Source organism: Triturus cristatus, chromosome 11 (assembly GCF_964204655.1).
Source record: "Triturus cristatus chromosome 11, aTriCri1.1, whole genome shotgun sequence".
NCBI lineage: Eukaryota > Metazoa > Chordata > Amphibia > Caudata > Salamandridae > Triturus > Triturus cristatus.
Window position 1 is genome coordinate 184,693,228 of NC_140594.1, and position 19,166 is coordinate 184,712,393.

At 52.3% G+C, this 19,166-nt stretch overlaps 1 protein-coding gene across 1 annotated transcript in view; it reads right to left on the bottom strand.

Annotated features, from left to right (window-relative positions):
* NAA25 (N-alpha-acetyltransferase 25, NatB auxiliary subunit) overlaps positions 1-19,166 on the bottom strand; it is a 792,299-nt gene that overhangs the window by 318,319 nt on the left and 454,814 nt on the right. The window contains exon 15 of the mRNA XM_085636118.1: positions 12,604-12,703. Coding sequence (XP_085492244.1) covers positions 12,604-12,703 — 100 coding nt within the window. The remainder of the gene's footprint in view (positions 1-12,603; positions 12,704-19,166) is intronic.

The following is a 19,166-nucleotide window of genomic DNA, read 5'->3' on the forward strand; positions in this document are numbered from 1 at the left end:
TCAAACCCCGCACATGTACTCAGCCTGCCCAAGCAGTCAGGCTCCCAAAGTGGGGTGGCCTTAGTCAACCGCCCATACCAACCCATGCGCCGCTGGAGCCGGTGCCATACCTCCACCGTCCGGGCAGTCGGGCCAGTGAGATCGAGTTTTTTATAGTTCGAGTATAGCGCTCTATTATATCCCCCCCTTCCTAAGAGTCGGCGATCGATACGGAAGCTGGGGTCATCGTGGGACCCGAACACCCAGTGGTTAGTCGCTACCAGTTGCGATGCTTGGTAGTAAAGTCGCAGATCCGGCAATCCTATTCCACCATCATACCACCCCATGGTACGTTTTTGCATCGCGATGCGGACCTGTCCACCATCCCATAACAAGTCTCTAACGGCAGCCTCGATTTGTGAAAAATAAGAGTCAGGAATCGGGTAGGGCGTATTTTGCAATGCGTAGAGGAGGTGTGGGAGGGCCAGCATCTTAAATGGTGATGCACGACCCAATAGTGTGAGGGGCAAAGTCTTCCAATGAGCCACATCTGCTTTAAACCTCAGTAGTGGGCCCAGTAGGTTTCGATCATAGAATAGCTTGAACTCTGATGTAATGAAGATACCGAGGTATTGAAACCCCTGTGGCGCCACCGGTATAGTGTATCCTCTGGGGTTGTTAGGTGGGTCACCCCAGAGTGGGTACATCTGGGACTTAGACCAGTTAATCTGGTAGCCGGAGTGGGCCCCAAAGATATGGAAAATATACAGAACCCGACGGATCGAACGCGCCGGGGAGGCCAGATACAGCAAGATATCATCTGCGTATAAGGATATACGATCTTCATGTTCTGATGTCCACTTGAAACCTCTGATTTCAGGATCACCTCTGATCCAGACCGCCAGTGGTTCAAGGGCCAGAGCAAAGAGAAGCGGCGACAACGGACAACCTTGTCTCGTGCCGCGGCCTAGGGAGAAGGAGCCCGAGCGGTGATTGTTGACTGATACGTGGGCCAAAGGCATGTTATATAAAAGTCTGATACATCCTATCATCCGAGGCCCCAGTCCAATCCGGGCCAGGACCGCAAAGAGATATTCCCATGCCACCGTGTCAAATGCCATTTTAGCGTCGAGCAGAAGCGTCTCCTCTTGAAGTTTGGCGGCCCGACCGAGCGCCCCGTGAACCCGACGGAGATTTCGCACTGTATTACGGCCTGGCATGAATCCCGACTGATCGGGGTGGATCAGTGCAGTAAGGTATGGGAGCAGACGATTGGCCAGCAATTTGGCTAATATTTTGGCCTCTACAGTGATCAGGGAGATGGGTCGGTACGATGCGCACTCATCCGCTGGTTTACCAAGCTTAAGGATAACCACAATAGAGGCAGGAATATCCATTGGGAGGGTACCAGTCTCATAGCACTCCTTATACAAATTTAGCAAGTGGGGTGCAACCCACACTGCCATAGATTTCAGGAGTTCAATCGGGAGTCCGTTAGGGCCCATGGCCTTGCCCGACCGTGTATCTCGTATCGCTTTTTGGATCTCCTCGACCGAGATATCCGCCTCTAGCACCTCTCTATCCTGCTGTGAAACACCTTGGACGTCAATAGTAGCCAGGAGGTCTGCCGCCCACCGTGCTTGTGAGTGCTGTGGTGGAGTATAGATCCGCTCGTAATATGCTGCGAATGTCTCGGCTATGTTTCGGGGGTCAGTGACCAATACGCCATCTGGCCCCTTGATCGCGCCCACCCACCGCGCCGCTGCCTCCTTGCACTCCAACCATGTCAACAGTTTCCCAGTGCGTTCCCCTAGCTCATATATTCTGTGTCTGGTAGCAATGGCATGCCGATTAGCGTCCTCGAGGAGCAGCTGCCTATAATCTTGCCTCTTGACATTAAGAGTATGCCGGGTCCCAGGGGACGAGGCTTGTGAAACATCATGCTCGAGGCGAAGTATTTCCGCCTCGAGCTCGCTGACCCCGACGCCTACGTTCAGCCCTATGACCCACCATCGCGGACAACGCCCTTCCCTTTATAACTGCCCCGTAAGCACCCCACAATGTTATCGCCGATGCCACCGACCCAGTATTTTCTTCAAAATAATTATTAGTGTCCTGCCGTAGGGAATCCCTGATGTGCGGGATTTTTAGTAACCAGGGTTGGATCATAATGGGGCCCTGTTGTCGTGCCCCCTGGGCTGCAAAGGCAGCAGTTACCGGGGAGTGGTCGGATATCCCTCGTGCGAAACACGCCGACTCAGTGAAGTTGTGAATGTGTTGTGCCTGGGTGAACAGGTAGTCAAGCCGTGATTGACTGCCATGGACCCCGGATTGATAGGAGTACAGAGTGTCCCGAGGATGCGACCATCTCCAGATGTCTACCAGTCCTAAGGCGTCAGTGAAATTGCGTAGTTGTGAGACCTGTGGAGCGTCTCGTCGAGTCGGGGCACGGTCCATGGTGCCGTCCATCGTTAAGAAGTCCCCGCCCACCACCAGGACACCCTCAGGCAAGGTCATAAGGAACGTCCCCACGTCTGCTAAGGTCTGACGCTGAAGGCCCGGCGGGGCGTACACAGAGTAGATTAAGGACCCTCCCTTCCCAGCAACCCGAGCAAGCCACATATCTACCCTGTGGTTCGGTCCATATAGTGTGGATCACAAAGGGGCAGCCCTTGCGTAGGAGTGTGCCACCATCCGATATCCCTTTCTGTCCAGGGCCTTGCAGGAGTTGCCAATGAGGTGAGTTTCTTGGAACAGCACCAAGTCAAGTTGGTGCCTATGGATATATTGTATTACTATGGCCCGTTTCAGTTTGTCCCCCAGCCCGTTGATGTTCCAGGTCATGAGGCTAAGTCTCCGACTCACTGCCATAGTACCTTGACCGCCATACAATACATATTTCGGATTGACCCGTACATGGATGACCTTCAGTCATTGCAATAAAAACAGTTTTCAAAGTCTCGTTAGCCTGCGCGAGGCTGGAGAAGATGCGACCAGTAGTCTGAGGGTAAGTACCTTGTACGACCTTATGATAGCGAGTGCCCTTCAGCCCTGCTGCAAAAAAACAATCGAAAACCTCCCTCCCAACCACCCAAACCAAACACATCAGGAACCTTACGAACCTACCCCCCACCCTGCCCCCCTGCACAGCGGGACTAAAACCGCCCGCCTCCCCCAACATGCAGAGTGCCTGTCGCCCCCCCCCCCCCCCTGAACAATCTGAGGAAACGTGTGCCGCCCCACTCCCTTCAACTTAAACTAACGTTACGTAAAATCCCACCCGACCTACACACCGTCAGCAGAGAAGATCCCCAGCATCTTCCGGAGTATCAAAACAAATCAATCAAGGCCCCCCCGCCACAACCCCTACAAGAGCCATATCATTCAAGGATCCATTCTCATGGATAACTGTACGTTCAATGATATGCAATGTCCTAACAGGGGAGGCCAGATTATCATCCCCCAGTAGTCATCAATAGAAGTTTGTGGTGTCAGTATAGCCAGGGGTGAGCCTTATCCCCCTCCCGGGAGATATTCATCACGCTCACCCTATCTTCAGGAGTCCCGCAAGATCGTCTCCAGGAGCACTACATTGAGGTCCGGGAGAGCCAGACCAGCAGTACATTCTTACCATCATGCAAAGTTAATGTTCCCCAGTCGGACCCCGAACATCAGAGCCTGAGTGCGACGAAGGCTGCTTCCGGCGACGCCAATCCTCGGCCTTGTCTGCCGCCGATGGTCCCTTTTTGGTACCCTTGTCCACAGTACGCCAGCCTTCCAGCCAGTCCCAAGCATCCTCCGGGCGTGTGAAGAACCACGATTTTCCTTCTGCCTCCATGCGCAGTTTGGCCGGGAACATCATTGCGTATTTAACCTCCTGGGCACGAAGAGCTCTTTTTACCTCTAGGAAACTACGCCTCTGTTTCTGAACTCTTTGTGTAAAATCAGGGAAAAAAGTGATTTTGCTGTTCTCCACAGTGAGAGGCGGGGCCGACCTTGCAGATTGAAGAATGGCATCTCGGTCGCGGAAATTAAACACTCGGGCCAGCATCGGACGCGGCGGCGCCCCCAGGCGAGGGCAGCCACCCGGCACCCGATGAGTCCTTTCAATCGAAAAACACTTGGAAAGCCCACAAGGCTGTAGGTGCTTGAGGATCAACTCCTAGACATAGAGGTCCGCCGCCGGTTCCTCCGCCCATTCCGGGACACCTGCCTTCATAGTCATCCAGTTGCCGGGCGAGTAGTTCGTGGGCAGTATACAATTTCTTACGGAAATGGAAAAAGCAATAATAAAAGCGAAGCGTTCCATAAAAACCGGTAAAACACGATTTCAGTTGTTTTTTATGGCGCAAAAATGAGTAACCACTGAAAAGCACTGTTTTTTGAGGTATGGAAATCACTGGAAAACACTGAAAAAACACCACCAGAATTTACCAAAAATAGAAACTGAAAACAGGAAAGCCTAGGCGTATTTGAGGACCGCTGCACGTTTGAAACGATCCAGAAAGCCATTCATGTTCCATGACTGAACATGGAGGGGTCTACCACTGGTGGGCATCTGGATAGTACGCAAGTGAAGGCAGGGAGGACCAGAGGGGTCCGGGTCCCAAGGGGCGCGGTGCATCCTGGCCAGGATAGAAAGGTGTGTAATGTGCAAGGTGATATGTGTTCTGTTGATGGCAGTGTCATGTGCAATTGGTAGGCTGTCGTTAAAAACATGAAACAAAGGCTCAAACGGAGCCAGGGCAAAAACATTTCGAAGGACAACCCCCCCCCCCCACGTCACCCCCCTATACTTCTGAAACGGGAGCATCTGTCGCCCTGAAGAAAGTAAATTAACAATAACAAATAGCTACGGGAAAACGTTTAGCAGGGCAGTTTGTGGCAATGATGGACCCCTCCATACTGACGGATGTCACAGTGTCATCAGCTGCTTATTGACTTGACAGTGAAACACGACCCTGAGACGGGCCGGGAAGAGGAGACAATAGCGCAACCCCAGAGTGCGGAGTTTTTCTTTGACATCTGCATACGTGCGACGCTGGGCCTGCACCTCTCTCGTGTAGTCTGGGAAGAGCAGGATAGTGTTCTGGTATTTCAGGGGATTCTGGGCCCGGGCCTCTCTAAGGATAGCATCTCTGTCCCGGAAGTTGAGAATCCGAATGATGGGACAGGATGGGGCCCCGGGAGGTGGTTTAGGCACCACCACACAGAGTCTTTGGGTATCCATGACTCCACCCAAGTCTCCACAAAGGCGTCCGCTTGTCCCTGCTCGACCCCTTCGGGGAAACCTATTAGGCGTAGGCTGTTTTGCAGCAAGCAGTTTTCTGCATCTTGCGCTCAACGGTGTAGTTACAAGGTTTGATTCGGCAGGCGGGCTACTTGGGTTTTCAACTGTCCCAGTTTGTCCTCGGCCGTGGAGAGAAGAGACTGCCTCTGAAATTCTCGCCGTGGCGTTGCGAAGATCCTGGAGTATAAGGGCCATTTCCACCCGGACCTCGCCAATCTTGTTCTCCACCGAGGCCTGGGAGGTGCAGAATGGTCGAAAGGTCACCCCCAGGAAAGGGGGGAACCACCGGTAGCCCCCTCCGTTGGGTTCTGCTTGGCGGTGGTGTACTGGTCCATTTTAGTTTGAGTCTGTGGAGCGGGTGTCTTCAGGGCGCAGGGTCTACCCATCTCGGTCATATGTGTGGAATCACGGTAGTCCAGCCAGCTGGAGGGTATAGGTTCCCGGGGCAGACGGACCCGGGCGGGGGAGGCTCAGCCCCCAAGTAGTCGATAGTCAGGCCTGGGCACCGGCCCCATCCCCGCGCAAGCCCACTAACGACAGGCACCGGTTAAAGCAGGTCCAGACACCCCGCCTCTCGAAGTGGCGGGCGATCCAAGAAGAACAAAGGCTTACCCAGCCCGGAGAGGGCGTCGCAGGCCAAAGGGAGGGGGGGTTCCGATCTTGGGCCCCTCGATGAATGCGGCCGGTTCCGCCTCCCCCGCAGGTCCCCGGTGAGGTGTAGTTGTAGCACAGGTCTGGAAGCATGGGTTCAGGCGACAGGGCCCTCCAGGAGAGGCGCCGGGGGTTGACGACTCCACGCCGCTCAATGGGTGCGGCTGATACTGCCCCCTCCACCCACCATCGGTAGGAGCCACAGAGCCAGCCACGTGGGCCCTACTGAACGGAGGCCCAACATGACGTCGGGGGCGCTGCAGGGTCAAGGATAAAGAGCGATGGAGGGGTGTGAGAAAGTGCCATCTTTCTTGCATGGTGTGCCCCCACTTTTTGCTAAATTGCTGAATGTACTTTTACTGAGTGTACCCTGGACTCCTGCCAACCAGGTGCCCAGGGCCTATGTTCCTTCCTTAAACCACACAAACTCCAAATTGGCAAACCCTGGCCACCTGTCAGCTCCTAGTAAATGGTACCCTAGGTACCCAGGGCCTTGACCAGGGAAGGCCTCTGAGGGCTGCAGCACTCATTTGTGCCACCCTTAGAGGCCCTGTACCCTTACACACACACACTGCCTTTGCAGGCTGAGTGTCTGGGTGCAGGACAAAATGAAGAGTCGACATGACACACCTCTCTGTGTGCCATGCCCATCACCTACACTGCCATGACATACATCAGCCACCCCTCTGGCTGGGTGCCTTATGCCCATGGTGTGGGCACAGGAGCAGGAGCCCTGTGCCCCTACAGTACCCAGGTCCATTCCTGGGCACTGTAAGTGCAGTGCTGCCATTTAAGAGTACATGGTGCTGAGAGCTCGTCAAACACGAGCTCCACAGCACCATAATGGCAACACTAAAGACTGTGAAGTTTGGTATCAAACTTCTCAGCACATTAAACCCACCCTGATGCCAGTGTGGGATTTAATGTACCAAGCACCCCAGAGGGCATCTTCGAGATGCCCCCTTACAACTAACCTACAATCCACGTCTGCTCTGAGGCTGCCCAGGCTGCCACACAGCAGACACGTTGCTAGACCCCTGGGTGGGGGAGCCCCTGCTCTCCCAGGCCTGCAGCAATGCACATCCTGGGTGAGGTTATCAATCTCCTCCCCCAGGATGAGCAAAGGGAAGCTTCAAAGGCATGCCGCCTCTTGGAGTTTCCCCAGGCCACTGCAACCCCCCCACTCTGGCAGGATGCTTGGCCGAAAACCCCATACAAGGACAGGGGATGTGCCAGCCTCCCCACCCCACCCCTCAGGTGGGGGATGCGAGGTGAAGCACATCTCCGGGCTCTCGCCATCTTGACGATGGGAGGCCCTACCCTATCAGGATTAGGCTACTGCCCCCCTCCCACAGGAGAGAGGCAAGATAGGGGGTGTACCCACCCGAGGACAAGGACCCATTGGTCCCTGGCCTTCACCTACCTGTAACGCCCCTAAATCTAGTATTTAGGGGCACCCTGAACCTTCCTTCCCCAGATTCCAGATTCAAAAGACTACAAGAAGAGCAAGAAGAACAAAGACCTGCCCTGCAGCTGCTAAAAAGGGAAGAAGACACCAACTGCTTTGGCCCCAGCCCTACCGGCCTGTCGACTCCCGAACCTGCACCAGCGCGGCATCTCTCGTGGCCAGCAACCTCACCAACCCCGGAGGACCTGGCTACCTTTTGGCTCTAAGCCCCTGGGACTCCCATGAGTAGAGGCTCTACTCAGAAACCTGTTTCTAACCCCTGGCAGCAGCCCGGAACCGCGAACCCAGCACACTCTGCACCAGCCAAGCCTGGCCAGTGCCGGAGTGGACAAAGACCCTGAGGACGACCCCACGGCGACTGTGACCCCAAGTCCGGCACCCAAGGACCCCCCTCGACATTCCGGAAGAAGCCTGCAGCCTCGGAACAAGGTGCCCCCCCAACCGCGATCATCAGAGGGTAAGATTTCCCGACACCAAAAGGCACCCCTGCACGCGGCGCCCTGCGGCCCCCTGTGCCCAATCCCGGGGTACCCACCTAACCTACAACTACCCAACTTACCTCTCGAAGTGGTGGTGGCACCTGAAGCATCCCCGAGCTTGCAGCCTTTTTACTAACCGGAACATTCCCATTGATTTCCATTGAGCGCCTGACGGCTCAAAAGCACCCTGCACCCAGCCGCCCGAGTAGCCCTGGCAGTGCAATCTCTACACTAGCCTACTTCCCCACTTGCCCTGAGTGAGTGACCAGGAGCCCAGCTCCCACAGCCGCGTGGCCTGCTAGTCAGCAGCCACCAAACCAGGCCCCCCTATTCCTCATAGGCTAACATTGGACCTAACTCTCTCTGCACCCGGCCGTCCTGAAACCGCTGAGTGTGAACTGACTGTACCTACCTGACACTGGGAGACCCCCGAGTCTATGCCCAGAATTTCAACTCTGCCAGTCGAGAACTTACCCTTAAACCGCTAACTTCATTTTCCTCATAGGGTAACATTGACTGGCTTTTTCTTGGAAATTCTTCCAAGTGTGAACTTTTCAAAACTCAAAATATTCACCAAAAATCAGCCGAGTACCAAAAACGAATTTACTCACCTGCTCTTAGGTGAGCTCCCAGTGCTGGATCTTGGTGCCCAGCACTGACTCTGAAAAGTACCCACAACTAAACTTACCTTTAACTCATTTTTCTTCCATAGGAAACCATTGACTGCTATTCTATGAAATTTCTTCTAAGTGTTGATTTCTGCAATTTCTAAATATTCCTCAAAAATCGTATAACATCTGAAAACGTAATTACTTACCTGTTTTGGATAAATGTCCCAGTACTGAGTCTAGCCACCCAGTACTGGATTACAAAAGTAACGATAACCTACTGTACCTGTAACCTATATTTCCTTCCATAGGCAATCATTGATTGTTTGCTCTGAAATATTTTCTAAGTGCTCACTTTTGAAATAGTTAAATATTAGTTAAAAATCACTACAGTACCAAAGTCGACTTTCAACAGCTGATTCTGAGAACTGACCCAGGACTGGATCTAGGATCCAAGCCTGGAATTACAAAAGTAATCTAAAAAGTAATCTGTTGCATATAATTTGAATTTAGCATTGAGCTCAATGTATTGTGTTTAGAAATAGAGTTGCCTACTGCAACTATTTGTAACTGTTTACTAAAAAGTCTATTGCATATACAAAAGTATTTTTATGAAACGTCTGTCGAGAAAGTATATTTTAATTCCAAGTGTTGGTTCTAAATTAAAACAAGCATATATTTTTTTATATAAAAACCATTGGCCTAGAGTTCAGTTATTGAGTGTGTGGAACTATTTGCTGACTGAGTGTGTACAACAAATGCTTTACACGTTCTCGGATACTGCCTTACTGCTCGACCAGGCTACCACTTTGGAGAGTAAGGTTATATCTAACTTTAACCTCTGTTAAACCCTTGGGGTCTGTGGACTCTGTACACCCTGTACCTATTAAGGAACAGTATATACAGAGCCACTTTCTCACAAGGGGGCCCTCCTCCAGGACCCCAAACCGCTCGACAAATGCGGCAGAGTCCACCCTCCAATCAGTGACTTTCTGCACCCGGGAGGTTCCAGAACCAAGGCCGAGGATAGGAGCTGTGGAGGAGACCCACACCCAGGGCCCCACACCACTCGATATATGTGGCCGGTTTCACCTCCCAGTAAGTGGGTTACAGCACCTGGTGCGTCGCCCTAGTCTGGTCCACAAAGCCAAGTCCCATAAGGCACCAGGCAGCAGAGGGCCAAGCGTTTCGGCCGTTAGTTCAATGAGTCACCCAGGTATGCGAAGGGCCAGGAGGGAGCAAATGCGTGGTGTGTCGATACAGCAGGCCGGGATGGGCCAGGCCTCAATTGGAGGTCGTCACAGAAGCCGGGGGCGAGGCAAGGTGCGGCAACTCTGGCTCAAGTCGGGTGGGAGCCCAGGCCAGGAAACCTCACCCCCACGCACCCCCACCACAGATGGAGCGCACTCACCCACCTCCACTCAGCAGGGTTCCACCACCGGACATGGGGCAGGAGACCGTCCGATTGCTGCGCAGGTTGCCCTTGCAGCGCCGCCAAAGAATGAGAGGTCTCAGGACTGTGGCAGTGAGGGTGGGAATCCCAAACACAGATCTGATGATCTCGCCAGCAGCCAGGAAGAGGCCCCACACCCCCAGGCTTCGGGAGCATCGGGGACAGCTAGGGTAGATCCCGCTCCCCAGGTACCAAGAGCAGGCGGCTCCAAGTCCGCCTGCCGGGAAATGCCAGACAGCGCCTTTCCGTCAAGACGGTAAGCGGAGGGCCAGACCAGAGCCTAGCCCAGGCCCAGAGCGGGAGGATGGATGGCAGATCTCGGGCCCCCCCCGCTTGATATAGCGGCCGATCATCCCTCCATGCAAAGCGTAGTCCTCCACAGTTGCCCGCAGACCCACAGGCCAGGCCAAGGAAGGCGGAGACGTGGTCTGGCAGGGGGAGGGAGGGCCGCCTCCACGATCAGGGCGCCAAACGCCCCAAACCCATTCGTGACCAGGGCAGGCTCCACTCAGTCCGACAGTGTACCGCACCAGAGGGCCTCCGGCAACAGGCTGGGGGAGTCAGAGCAAGAGAGCGAGGCTAGAGCGGTGAAGCTCGAGAAAAGGGCGCCGCCATCTTGGGATCCAGCAGGCCGGAGCTCAGGGCGAATTATCCCCACAGCAGGTAGGCCCGCGAGTTGTTTCTCCATGCAGGGCACTCTCCACCGCAGTAGGCACGGCAGGGGACCAGTGGGGGCTTGTAGGGGCACTGATGGCAGCAGATTCCGACGCGGATGACGGAGGGGTTCGGAGCACTCTTAAAAGTGTGATCGCCATCTTGACGCGTCGGCCACGCTTTTCAGCATGTCCATTTTTAAATACCAATATTCTTGAGCTCCAAGCAAACAAATGGGAGGCTAAAGGGTGAATCTAAAGGGTTACATACACATCAAAGGCTGAGATCCAAGTTGAGAAGGACATGCTTTGCAGCTAGCCCAGGCAGACTTAAAGGACTAATATATGGCACAGAACTCGCACTAGTGCAAATACCCAGTTCAAAATGTCGCAAACAAATCCTTGCAATTAATCTCCAAACTGGAATGTAGACCTTGAACTGAAAAAAATATATCATGCAATTTTTTCCCACTTATTTCAAACAATATTTTTTGTACAATACCAATAGTCATGGTAATAGCAGTGTGTGAAATATTAAACTTTCTAAAACATTAACATGCACATAAATGATCCCAAGACAAAAATATTTGCAATTGATAAACATAATAGCGTGTGTGTATAAGTAAGAGAGAGTGTGGTATTCTTTTTATTACCACTGGAAGTGGGGCACCATGACTCACTCAAGGCTTTGCCTTTTGAGTCATGGCCCCTCCCCATACTTAACAAAAGTTACTTACCCTCTAACAATATTTCTAGTGGATACTCTTATGGACACTAGTAGAAACTGCAGATTCATCACTGTACAATAATCCTGGGAGGAAGAGATATGACACCTGCTGGATCCAAAGGTGGTGGTCAGTTGTTATACTGACAGCACTAAGGAGGAGCAGGTATAAGCCCAGCTTTTAATGGGTTATGTAGCCAATAAGGGTTTGGCAGTCAATAAAATGACTTTGTTGCATTGGATTATATTTTGAATATAGACGCACCATGCCCTTCCAAGCATGAACCGCTAAATGCAATGAACACTCACACCACCAAAGCAAAGTCATCTACTTTTACGGTGATCAAGGGAGTGGCAGTTGCTGGCATTTGTTTTATCGAGACATGGGTATCTCTTTACACTTTTACTAAGCACTTCTACTTGGATTCAGAAGTGAGGAGGGATGGTTATTTTGTACACATTGTGCTCCAGGATTTCCTAGTCTGACCATTCCCTTAGACCCCCACCTGAAAGAAGATACCGCTTTGCAATATATATTTAGGAGGTGAGGAACCGGCAGGTACAGTTCTGCATCAGCAGAAAAAGTTACTTACCTTTGGTAATGATCTTTCAAGTGGAGACTCTACCTACCTGCAGTTAACTCGCCAAGACCTCCCCATGCGAAAGGATGGTCAAAGGCCACCATTTAAAAAGTTTTCAATCTAGCAGGGGAACCTAACTTATGATTGATCCATCATTTCTTTGTCTTCATCTCGAAGGACACAGAAAAAACGGCTCCAGTAACATCACACCACCATTTCCATGGCTGAGATAGAGCCAGCACCCCTTACTGGCTTAGGACAGCTATGAAAACGTTGTAAGCTAAGCCTGGCACATGGGGTTATGCAACTGGCGAGGAATCAGCAGGTAAAAGAATACATCAGAATAGTGCACTAAACTCTGCACATCTGCATATATGCTATATATAACATCAGGAAAGGAAAACCCTTTTTGAACTTGGAAGGGAGATTTCCTCTTAAACACTTTCAGTATATTTTTAGGAGTTTAATCTTGCTCAAACAGCATCAGCAGCAAATATCGAAAGTAAATATTCATAAATAAGGATGGTAGTCTACAGACCTGGAAACTAAACTATGTTGCTTCACAAACAATCAGCAGGTCACTAAAAGGGCTAATTTTAGCAGGACTACTAGAAATTAGTTTTAGCAAAAACATGATAACCAAATTATTCAAACGTTTTAAAATGAAGTGTGCAAAAGTAGCAAATGGTTAGTGAACAAAAGATATCCTTTACTTACATCTTTCTGGTTTGAGTGAAAAAACCTGAGTGCAAAATTAAAGGACTGCGAAGCTGCAGCAAACTGTCCCAGTGACTCAGCATAACGTGTCAAAAGGAATCTGAAGACAAACAAAAGGACAGAAACACAAAGTATAAATTTCCTTCACAAATTCGACAAAGCTATACTGTAGAGGGATTATTCAAACACATAAGCCCAGAAGGTAAACAGAAGTCAAGCAATCAGATCTATTATGAACGACATTCCATGAGACCAACCTACTGAGTCTAAATGTTTCCCAAAGAATAACAGTAGTGATCTTGTGAATGAGATAGGAGGATTACTCATAGCATCTTGACAATCTCCACTTTTTACGTTTCACCTATAAACCGCTTTAGCAGTCTCACCAGCCTCATGTTTTCCAAATAAACTGCAACAAAAATAGATATACATACACACATGCTTTTAGTCAGCAATCTTCCTCCACTGGTCATTTCAAACATAATTCACATTTTGCACTCACCTAAAAAGTAGTCCACTTCAATGCCAGAACTGGTAGGTTATTCTCTGGTTTCATATCATGCCTCGTTTTATTTATTTTGAGATGGGTAATTTTACAAAAGGTTTGACAATACTGGTTTCATTATGTTTTTAAGCATGCAGTTTAACCAATAAGGATGGACAAGTGAAGGGACACAGCTGGATACAAAACACTACACCTGGGCACAAACATCAGTTTCTTGCTGTACTTGTTCTGTGCTCTCGAACGCTTAGCACAAAACAACTGTAGGTACCACTGCACAGGTCTCAAATCTTAAACCTTTTTAGACGGCAAATATGATTCCGGTCCACAGAACAGCGAGGTGAGAGGGGGTGAGGAATCTGAAGTTAGATGGAGTAATCCACCAGAACGAGCATTACCGAAGGTAAGTTACTTCTTCTGATGGATACATGTAACTGCAGATTCCTCCTTTTAGTATAGATCGAAAAGTAGTACCTCCCAAGCATGGAGGGTCTGTGAAGTGGATTCAGATCAAGAAGTCGGGTTCATCAAGGGACTAGTGCTTCATGAATGTTTGCACCGACGCCCATGTCGCAGCCCGACAGATGTCAAAAATACTCCATGAGACAATGCAGTGGTAGCAGCCTTGGCCATGATGAAACAAGCCCTCAGTCCTTAGAGAGGTTGCTTCTTGACCAATGAGTAGCAGATCAATGTAGAGAACTACCCACCTTTGCAAAGTTCGTTCCAGCACTGTCTCACCATTCTTTGCCCCCGAGAACCCCACAAAAATCCGATCACCCATGAGATGGTCTTTAATTAAATCGAAGTAAAAATTTTAGGTTATTTTGGGGTCTATTCAACAGTTTCTCCTCCTCTTTTGAGAGGGTGAGGCAAAGCAAAGAGCCTAGGGATGGTGATAGATAGCCTAATGTGAATAAGTCATGACTTTTGGCAAAAAGGCAGCCCTGGTCCTAAACACTAGTTTGTCTGGTAAAAGAGGAGTTGTAGGGCAGCTGCACCCAGAATGCCTGAAGCTGAAGTGACTGCAGTGAGGTAGACGGTTTCCAGAGTCAGAAGATACAAGCAGCTGTGCATTACACGAGTAATATCAGACCTAAATTAAGATCTCACTGTGGCATCACAAATGGTTTCGGAGGGAACATGCGTTTCAAACCTATAGTAAACCACATCACAACAGAGGACTTAAACAAGGACGGTTAGTCTGGCAAATGCAAAAAAGTTTGAAAGAGCCAAGAAATAATACCTAATAGTAACCACTGCAAGACTGGCTGGAACAAAGACAAAAACAATAAATCATACAACAGTTTGGCTTGCAAAGTTAGCGAATTCAACACCAGGTCGCGAATTTGTTCTAGCAAACGGTGTAAATGGACTTTGTAGACAGACATATAGCGACAAGGATGACATTCACAACCTCAGGTGGTAGATGAATACAGTGAACTGCTGCGGCTCAATGTCCAGACATCAAGGTGTAAATTGGACAGGTTCATGATTAGAACCTTGCCCAGCTGCTCCAACCAAAAATTCCTCCTGAAGAGAAGCTTGAAAGGAGAACCTACGTTTTTGCCTAGAGGTTCAGGGAACCACACTGTCCTGGGTCAATCTGGTGCACCTCGAATGGCTTAGGCTCGATCGTTCCTGATCGCCTTCAGAACTCTGGAGGGGGGGGGGGAGAAGAGATCTCGTAGTGTCCCCCGGGGGCCTGCTCAGGGATTAGCTGACCTTTCCAACAAGTATTGAAATAAATTTAGTAAGATGCCAGGAACCCCGTGCCCACACAGAGTCTTACAGAGGATCATCAGTCACTAGCCCCTTGATAGATTCCTGTCTCAGCGGGGCCACAGAGGGGCTGGTAGCTCCTCTCCTATACGTGTCGGAGCCTCGGCGTCGTGCGTCTTAGTTTGCCGTCGCTCACCGGTTTACAGAACAGATGTCAGAGTATAGTGTCTCATACAGGGAGTGTCCAGTATGTTCGATTCAGTCATCCTGGGGCCGAATCCCTGCTTCCAACGAGCCTGCCATCTGGTTAAGGGATTGTGGTTTTGAGGTATCTCGAGCGGTGTTTCGACCAGGTTTTCCACGTCGGACCAGACGCCACCACTCAAGCCAGTCCTGCGCGTCCTCCGGTTTGGTGAAAAACCACACTTTCCCATCTGCCTCTACTCTCAGTTTTGCTGGAAATAGCATAGAGTACTTGAGTTCACAGTTTGAGTTCTTGCTTCACCGCTGTGAAACTCCACCATTGTTTGGCCACCACCGCAGTGTAGTCTGGGAAGAAAGATATCATACTTTGTTGCAATCGGATCTGCAGCGCCGCTCTCGCCGTCTGGAGAATGAGGTCACGGTCGCGGAAAATAAAAATGCGTGCGAGGATAGGCCGCAGGGCCCGATAGGCTCGTTCGACCGAGAAGTAATTGGAGAGCCCACTGGGCTGCAGGTGGTTCTTGATCAAGTCCTCCACGAAGAGGTCCAGAGCAGCCCCCCCCGCCCCCCCGTTTCCTCCGGCACTCCCACTATGCGCACATTATTGCGGCGGGAGGGGCCTTCGTAGTCCTCCAGCTTTGCTGCCATGGGCCTGTTATCTATTTCCAGCCTTTGCACTTGTTTCTTCAGAGAGGTTGTGTCAGCACTCACGGTGGCCGTAGTTGATTCGACTTCCGTCACTCGGGAACTTAAGTTCCTGAAGTCAGCACAGATAAGTGAGAGTTCAGTGGTCAAAGTGTCTATATGGGTTTCCAGGGAGTTATGTACCTTATTAAGGGTGGCCATAATGTCCTGTAGAATTCTCTCTTTCCCTGGTGAGGTCTCTTTGATAGATACCGATGCACCCTCAGTGCGGTCGTTCGCATCTTGTTTAGAGAAGACGTACTTCTCCAGTTTATTCTGTTGGGTCCCCCATCTTGTCCCACTTTACGGCTACCACTCGCGGTCACTGACCACCGGAAGGCAGTACTCCCCACCGCCTGCCTGTGTAACCTGATGGCGCAAGCGGCCTGTCGGGTTTCCTGCGAACTGGTGCAGAGTGGGACAGACACAGAGCGCGAAGCACTTTGTTCACCAAAGGTCTGGAGCAGGCTATTTACGAGCTGCGACAGGCGAGGGTGTCTTTTCGGCCCTGGAGTGGTCAAGTGTCTGAGTCACTGTAGAAGCCAGCGCAAGCACAGGCCTGTAAGCAGGTCCGAGAGGTCTTGAAGCAGTTCAGGGGCGTCGTTGTGATTTTACACAGGGCTGGTCCGTGCTGATCCCATGTACCCAGGAGTAACGTGTGGTCTCAGTGCAGGCGGCTGTAGCGGTGGCCCAGCACATAAAAGGCATACCTTATTGTATCATAGCATATGGGCCAGTGGCGCATCGAGGCTTGATCGCATAGGTTACACTGGAAGCCTCTGTGGCCGCGCGCTGGCGCCCAGTTATCCGGTACCACTTTGGCATTGACGCCGAGGCCGGCTGCCTCTTTCAGGCCTGTGATGCCATGGGCATCCCCCCTCGTGCAATTTTGCAGGGGTCCCGTCGCCCAGCCGAAGTTGTGCGTCGAAGGCTGGGGGTCCTCGAAGGCGGATCTGTGTAGCGGCGCCATAGCCCAGGGCGCACTCAGCTGCTCAGTGCTGCCGGGCATGCAGCACCTACTCCAGTCCCCAGTCACGGTGTGCTGAACAGCCGCAAACGGGATGGTGCTGCCACACGCACCAAGGAGGTCGCTGTAGCTGGGGCAAGTGGCTCGATGGGTGCAGGCAGAGTTCTAGCACTTCCGCAGGCGATTTTGGCCGGGCGGGCCACGGAGAAATGTAACAGATTTTCATTTTTTAGCCCCCGGAGGTCTGGAGTTCTACCAGGTGGCGGCCATCTTCCTCGGCTGCCGGCCACGCCCCCCCAGGACGAGCTATATTTAAGGTTCTACTCGCCCCTTCTGGTGAGTAGGAAGACAAACTGACTTATGACCTCTGCCTCGAACAGCAGAGCAAATCTCACAAAGTAAATGAGCAATAAAAAAGCCTTTAAATCTTGTTAACTTGTCACATTTGCTCAGCTTTTCGAGACAGAGGTCAAGTGCATTACAGTTAGATTGAGTAGATGTTTAAAGTTACCAGACCTGCAGGTCTAGTGAAATTTTTATCATTGTTCAAGCCCTGACTGCTATCCCTTTCACGAACAACCAAGGGGTGCTAGTAAGGCCAAGGGGGGGGGCTAGTAAGGCCGGGGGGGGGGGGGCTAGTAAGGCCAGGGGGGGGGGGCTAGTAAGGCCAAGGGGGGGGGGGCTAGTAAGGCCAAGGGGGGGGGCTAGTAAGGCCAAGGGGGGGGGGCTAGTAAGGCCAAGGGGGGGGGGGGTAAGGCCAAGGGGGGGGGGGGGGGGGGGTAAGGCCAAGGGGGGGGCTAGTAAGGCCAAGGGGGGGGCTAGTAAGGCCAAGGGGGGGGCTAGTAAGGCCAAGGGGGGGCTAGTAAGGCCAAGGGGGGGCTAGTAAGGCCAAGGGGGGGCTAGTAAGGCCAAGGGGGGGCTAGTAAGGCCAAGGGGGGGGCTAGTAAGGCCAAGGGGGGGGCTAGTAAGGCCAAGGGGGGGGCTAGTAAGGCCAAGGGGGGGGCTAGTAAGGCCAAGGGGGGGGCTAGTAAGGCCAAGGGGGGGGCTAGTAAGGCCGGGGGGGGCTAGTAAGGCCAGGGGGGGGCTAGTAAGGCCAGGGGGGGGCTAGTAAGGCCAGGGGGGGGCTAGTAAGGCCAGGGGGGGGGCTAGTAAGGCCAGGGGGGGGGCTAGTAAGAGGCCAGGGGGGGGGCTAGTAAGGCCAGGGGGGGGCTAGTAAGGCCAGGGGGGGGCTAGTAAGGCCAGGGGGGGCTAGTAAGGCCAGGGGGGGGGCTAGTAAGGCCAGGGGGGGGCTAGTAAGGCCAGGGGGGGGGCTAGTAAGGCCAGGGGGGGGCTAGTAAGGCCAGGTGGGGGGGGGCTAGTAAGGCCAGGTGGGGGGGGCTAGTAAGGCCAGGTGGGGGGGCTAGTAAGGCCAGGTGGGGGGGCTAGTAAGGCCAGGTGGGGGGGCTAGTAAGGCCAGGGGGGGGGCTAGTAAGGCCAGGGGGGGGGCTAGTAAGGCCAGGGGGGGGGCTAGTAAGGCCAGGGGGGGGGCTAGTAAGGCCAGGGGGGGGGCTAGTAAGGCCAGGGGGGGGGCTAGTAAGGCCAGGGGGGGGGCTAGTAAGGCCAGGGGGGGGGGCTAGTAAGGCCAGGGGGGGGCTAGTAAGGCCAGGGGGGGGGCTAGTAAGGCCAGGGGGGGGGCTAGTAAGGCCAGGGGGGGGCTAGTAAGGCCAGGGGGGGGGCTAGTAAGGCCAGGGGGGGGGCTAGTAAGGCCAGGGGGGGGGGCTAGTAAGGCCAGGGGGGGGGCTAGTAAGGCCAGGGGGGGGGCTAGTAAGGCCAGGGGGGGCTAGTAAGGCCAAGGGGGGCTAGTAAGGCCAAGGGGGGCTAGTAAGGCCAAGGGGGGCTAGTAAGGATAAGGGGAGCACAGTAAACTGAAAAATGCTCCTAGCCATCCATAAACTGCAGGTAACATCTGTGGGTCTGCAGGACTGGCACATGAAAGTACATGTCCAGCAGGTCCAAATCTACCATACAGTCACCTGGATCCCAAACAGAAGTCAGTATGAGCATTCTGAATTGATCAATCGCAGAAATACATTCCGAGAATGAAGATCAAAATTAGGATGAAGGCCTCACTCTTTCTTCAGCATGTTACAAGAGAAGGAATGACAACCCATCCCTGTTACGAGGCAGGCACCCTCTTGGTGGCCCCTTTGTACAGTACAACTTGTACCTCATGGTAAGACGGATAGCTGCTTCTCTGGAAGCTGGACGGAGGCTGTGGTGGATTGGAAAGAAACAGAAGGGTATACCATGCTAGAGTATCTAGGGGACCCATGTCAGATGTGATGGACTGCCACCCTGGGATAAAATGCTGGATCAGCTTCCCACAGGGTGTTTGTGCACCACTAAAGCCAAACTAAAGCAGCTTGGAGGCTGATGCGGCAGAGCTGTGGAGATCTGTGCCCTTATTGACCTTCCCATTGTCAGCCTGATCCCTAGCCACGAAAG